At 55.6% G+C, this 5,918-nt stretch overlaps 1 protein-coding gene across 3 annotated transcripts in view; it reads right to left on the bottom strand.

Annotated features, from left to right (window-relative positions):
• Positions 1-1,962: 1,962 nt before the first annotated feature.
• Positions 1,963-5,918, bottom strand: part of Rai1 (retinoic acid induced 1) — a 119,317-nt gene continuing 115,361 nt past the window's right edge. For all 3 annotated transcript variants that reach the window (XM_047546215.1, XM_047546212.1, XM_047546213.1), the window contains 2 exons: positions 2,619-2,668; positions 1,963-2,107 (listed from right to left, as the gene is read on the bottom strand). In XM_047546215.1, coding sequence (XP_047402171.1) covers positions 2,093-2,107; positions 2,619-2,668 — 65 coding nt within the window. In that variant the 3' untranslated portion in view covers positions 1,963-2,092. The remainder of the gene's footprint in view (positions 2,108-2,618; positions 2,669-5,918) is intronic.

Below are 5,918 nucleotides of genomic sequence, written 5' to 3'. Positions count from 1 at the left end.
TATAACCTTGGTTTTGTTCCTTTGGGAAGGAAGATGTGTGCTTAAGTTATTGGACATGCTGACCAGAGACCTTTGGGCTTTCCTTTCCCCCAGCACCTACACCAAGTCCTCCCGTCTTCCATCCCCCATGGACAGTATTTACCCCTTCTGTCCCTCTGACCTGTAGCTGACCTGCCCCACTGATCTCTGGGTCACAGGTTAGGCTGTATTAATGGTTGGGGCACTGATGGTTTCAGTTATCCCTTCTCACCTCCTGGCCCCCACTAGGTCCCAGAATGACTTGGAAAGACTGTTCTCAAAGGCCTGTTGACAGGAACTATAACTTGGGTTTCCCAGTATGTCCTGGAGTGTCTCACCTCCCCCGACTCCTTCTACCTATCCTCTGGTCACCTTCCTACATACCCAGAGAAACCCTGTATCAATCAGGACCTGAGGTCACATAGGCAAGTGAGGCGATCTGAGGGTGAGTCTCCTGTTCTACAGAAATGGGCTGAATCCCTGATACCCATTCTTGCTCTGGAGCCCTTCCCTCCATTCCCACCCCCACCCCCCACCACAAACACCTAATGTCTGGTCCCTAATCCCAGCAGAATCTGGTCAGAATCCATGGGCTGCAGACTTCCAAAACAATCTTGTATCTTTATTGACTTTTTTTTTTTCTGAATGCAATGACTGTTTTTTTACTCTTAAGGAAAATAAACATCTTTTAGAAACAGCTCGATACACACAATCTTCAGTGTGAAGCAATATACTAATAAGAACACTAGTCGTCTTAACATTTACAGTCTTCATATATATTATATATATGTATATGTATACATATATATACACTATATAACGAGGCCAGATATAATACACACGTTTACCATTTTACAGTCATATGTACAGGAAGTTGCTAGGGCAGCCCCTGGCTGGGGCTGCGTCAGGCCTATTGAAGCGTGGACAGAGCTGAGGTGAGGACACGGACAGACAGGCGGACGGACTGGCAGGGATTGGCCCGGGCCGGTGGTGGCTGCTTGGGGAAGGGGCATCGCGGTAGACCCCCCTATTCGGCAAGGGCCCAGTTAGGGCTCTGCTGCAGGGCACACGACGCACGGCGGCGACACACAGGAGAAGCGAGCATGTTCCCAACATATATACATTCTATGTAACATATATATAGAGGGGTACACAGGTTTTGTACACGAATCTAGCGCTGTCCCTGCTCCCGTATCAAGTGGGCGCTGCGGTCCCTGAAGACGAGTGGTGGTGCACAGGGACACTCTCGCATCCGCCGGAGGTACGCTCGTGCTCTGATCGAATCTCCTTTCTTGTTGCGTTCTTGTTGGGCTCCAGGGGTGGGGTGGAGGATTGGAAAGGGGAAGAACAGAAGATGCCCCAGTCCCGCCCACACCCGGGAAGCCCACATCCCCTGAGCATAGGCCCCCGACTACACCGGCTTTGCCGGAACCGCACGAAAGCTTTGGCAAAGGATGGGTGGGAAGGGCGTTTGGACGCATTCCGACTGGTTTGTTTCGAAGCCTCTTGCCCCCTCCCCCGCTGGCCGGGCCCCCTCCAGAAAGGTTCCGGCTTCCCCTGCCTCGTCCATAGAGCCAGGAGCCGCCTTCGGCCCCTTCCAGGGTCGTCTGGATCTCCTCTCCCGATCCCAGGGCGCCCAGCTGCAGGCCACGACCGTCTGCGGTGGTGGCAGCACCCACGAGGAATGTGTGCCACGTCGTCTTGGAACTTCCGGGAGGGGGAAGTGTCCCCAGCCCAAAGCCGTCTCCCACCCACGCCGGAGGCTGGGTGGGCCGAGAAGTCTGGCCGCTCCGCGGGAATCCCCTCTCCAAGACTGGCCCCAAGGGTGTGGGCAAAATTGCCCTGTGCCGTCCGGTTCCGGGAGCAGGCGGCTCCGGAACAGGTTTTCTTCCTAACCCGGGGCCGCAAGTCTGAGCCCTGGGCGGCCGGATCCAAGATCCGGGACCCGGATCAAGGATCGGCTCTGGACGCGCGCTGGGAGCAGCTCAAAGGCCCCAGGGCTGCGCAGGCTGCTTCTCTTCTTCGGAGGCGGGCGTCAGTCGACTCCGGCGGCTTCTCCAGCCGTTGCGGTGGATTACAACGGCAGCCTCTGCAAAATAAGAGCGGACGCCCGCCAGTTCGTTATTGTTGGCCGGGGACATGAGCAAGGGGCAAATTCCTTCCGAGCCGCAGGCTCCTCCCTCGATGGGACCCCGCCCTCGCGCCGGAAGGGTCCGCGAGGGTCTCTACGGAAGGCTGCGGGAATCCCCCCTCTGGCTTTGCCTTTCTTGACCACTTTCACCTGAGTGCCCTCCGTCCAGACCTGTGACCCTGCCTGCCCTCTCTTTGCCCCTTATCTTGAAAGGGCTATAGGGAAGCTCTCCTGGGGATGTCCCCGGCGGGCCCCTCCCTAAGGACCTGCCTGGTTGACAAAGCCTTCTTTCCGGCCAACCTGTGCTGACCTGCCCCAAGGCTAGTTTATTACCTGCGACAGGTGAGAGGAAGCTGGGCTGGATCCTGGCTAGACTTGGTGGGGGTTGGGTCTCTTGAGGGTCTGCAGGTCAGGGGGCCTTGTAAAGGCCATGTGAAGTGAAGGAGTGGGGCTCCTTGTGATCACCTACCTTATGTTTGGGACATTTCAAAGAAAAGTTCTCTTCGATGAATACACAACCTGGAACCAAAGAGAAGTATGAGTGGTGAGACAGGGTGGGGTTCTGCTGCCAGTGGCCAGGCCCTAGCTTGCAGGAGCACTCAAAGAGTGACCCGCGTCCTGCTTAAATCCTCCAGTCACAACTTCATCACCAGAACGGGCTGGGGCCCCTATGTTGCTTCCTGCTTTGTTCTTAGTCCTCACCTCACCTCACCTCCTCCACCTGGAACTCTTTCCTCCACCCTGTTTCCACATGGCTGGCTCCTTGACTTCTTGACTAAAGCAGAAACTGCCCTCCACCACTCCCCAGAGATGTGTGCCCAGCCCCTAGAAGAGAGCCCAGGAAATACTCATGGTGGCTTGGTGATGACAGGGGTGGACTTGAGCATTAGCTACTCAGCCTTGGGTTTCCACATCTGTAGAATGGGCATTGTGTCACCTACTGCATGTCCATCATGGGGATTGGTGAAGAGAGAGTATAAATATCCCCACACATATGGCATACAGTAGGTGCTCAGGATGCAGGGACTTTTTCCCACGGGGACAGGGGGAGGTGAGAACGTGCAGAATATGGGGTTCTAGTGAACACTGCCAACTACAGACAAGGCAGAGGACAGCAGAACTTGGCCAGTCCTTATGCCCAGCTTTGCCAGACTGTGCCCATGTCTCCACAAGTCCTCCGTCCCTGCCTGCTGCCATCTGTGGAGACACTGGCTTTTCCCTGAGCACCCCCACCCATCACCCCTAAGTCCTTCTGGGCTCGTCTCTCCTCTCAGTCTCACTGGCCACAGCACCCTCCCCAGCACATTCTTCCAGTTTACACTGGAGGTGGCACCACGACAGGGTGGTGGCCAGGAGGTAGGGCAGAAACGGGGCAGATCTGCAGCTCCAAGAGCAGGGCTGCAGGCCCTTCTAAGGCTCTCTCCCCACTTTTCCCACCCAACCCCTGCCAGAACTTTCCCTTCGGGTTCTGGGATGGAAGGAGATTTTCCAAAGAGCATGGGCTAGAAGTCCATGCTCACCTGTTGTCCACACAGTAACACTCTGGTCAGCTATAGGCACTTGAGTCAAGTACCTGGGTCACCAGAAGCCAAGAGTAGGAGGCCACTTCTAAATCAGGGCTTCCAGCATCACCCATGCCAGGTGTGGGAGGGGAGTTGCTAGGAAGGGCCAGGTGGCAACTCCTCTCCTGGTGTCTCAGACTTGGATGACCAGATGGCCCTGGGGCAGGCTGAGTGTTGGAAGGTTTGGACAGGACACCATGGTGCAACGGCCTCTGCCTACTCTTGGGAGTCAATGCTGGTCTCCAAAGAGAGCTTCCTTAATAAGGATGGGAGGGAGTGGGGATAGTGGGCCAGGGCAGCGAGGCAGGTACCAGTCGGCAGCCTGGGTACCTGCAGTCTGAGAGCCTGACGCACCTGGAGAGCCCCTGCTGACCCCCACTTGGCAGACTGTTCCCTTATCCCCAACCACCACCAGCCCTCCCTGCTTCTCGGAGCCCTGTTCTCCTTCACCTTTTCTGGCTGCTGAGGCTGTTTCCCAGAGGTCCCCTCCTCCTCCTCTGCCAGCTCTTCATAGGTGGCACCTCCCCACACACTATCCCCTCCAGGGCTCTAATGAGCCCTTACCTGCTGATGGCCAGTGAGTCTCCATCCTGAGCCCAGCTGGGGCAGCTCCTTTTGGATATCTACAAATGGCTCAAATGTGACCTGTCCAAAGTGGAGCTGCTGTGTGAGGCAGATGCATTGCCAACATAGTCCTGATCTCCCTCCCCATTCCCAGGTCCTTTGCAGCGTGACTCAGCAGCTCATCCCATGGAGAGGTGGCATGCTTTTCCCCACCCTCAGAATCTAGACTGCACTTGGGACTTGCTTTGGCCAACAGAATACACTGAAGCCCAGAGCCCAGGCTGAGAGGCCCTGTGACCTGCAGTATTTCAGGCACCTGCTGTGCTGAAGAATAAGATCACATGGATCATGTGGAGCATAAAGGTGCTGGCCCAGCAGCTGGGGCCTCCCTAGAGCATCCTGCCCCAGCAGAGCCTGCCAGGGTCAGTAGCTAAGTAGCAGTCATCCTTATGTGCATCCTGCTCAGACTGGTTTCTCCCCGCACATGGGGAAGCTGGACATCAGGACTGACACCTCCCTCTCCCGCATCTCTTACATCAAGTCCTATGGATTCTGTGCCAGCATAGCCTCTGGGATGTATAGCCCTACTGTACCAGGCCACCTTTTCTTGCTTGGACTATTGCAGTAGTTCATCATCCCTGATCATGTCAGTATCCTTTTTTCCCAGCCACTTTCCTGCTTCATTCTCTACAGATTCCTGTTTTGTGGGGAATCGTCCTACGATTTCATTTGAAACATATGTTCTATTACTCAAAGCCTGGTACACAAGTCCCGCCTCTCCTGATTTTTTGAGGCCTGGCTTAAATGTCACCTCTTCTTGGAAGTCTTCCTGGTTTCCCTCCCTCACACAGGAGGAACCTCTTCCAAGTACACTCTCTCTTCCTTATCTGGTCTCTATAACTGTGGACAGAAACTATGGTTCTCCTATCTGCCGTACTCCAAGGTGAGCCCCTGGGGAGGCTGGCCAGTTCTGGGGTAGGAGAAAGAGCACAGGACATGGAGCAAGAAAGTTGGGCCACCACACTCTGCTTCTGCCAGGGTCATGCTGTGGTGCCAGGAGTAAGAAGCTCATCCAGGGGCCTGACTTGGGGCCTGCCAGGCAGACGGTGCTCAGTTAATCACTGTAGGAGGTATGGGGCTCATGGGGGCTGTTATGGGGGTATGGGCATGTGCCTGGGTAAATGGTTGGGTAATGTGGATTGAATCCATGTTTCAATCTGTCTCAGAGCAAGAGGGTAAGCCACCAAGAGCCCCCACCTGTCACCTAGCTCCAGCAAGCCCCCTCCTGCTGGGCACTGTCAGCTCGGCCCCCTGCCAAGAAATTGTCACTAAAGTCCTGTGCCTGCTCTGGGAGGTGGGTTGGCTAGGGCTGATGCTGGTAGGGACCCAGCAGGCAGGCAGGATACAGGCTGCAGTCACCTTGTATGCTGTTAGGAGGAGGGGCAGTGAGAGGGTCTACTGGGTGACATGAGCCCCAGGTGCCTGGGCTCTGCCCACTTCCAGGCAGGGTCATAGTCATCTCTCCACCTTCCAGGCCAGAGCCGGGAGGGATGCAGAGCGAGAGGGACAAAGGTCATGGGTCTGGGCCCAAAATAGGACTGAGGCTACATTTCCTGGGCAGTACTCATTATTTCACTCTGTTT

The sequence above is a fragment of the Sciurus carolinensis genome, chromosome 3 (genome assembly GCF_902686445.1).
Source record: "Sciurus carolinensis chromosome 3, mSciCar1.2, whole genome shotgun sequence".
Classification (NCBI taxonomy): domain Eukaryota; kingdom Metazoa; phylum Chordata; class Mammalia; order Rodentia; family Sciuridae; genus Sciurus; species Sciurus carolinensis.
Note: the sequence above shows the minus strand (reverse complement) of the source record. Positions and strands in the feature narration are given on the sequence as shown.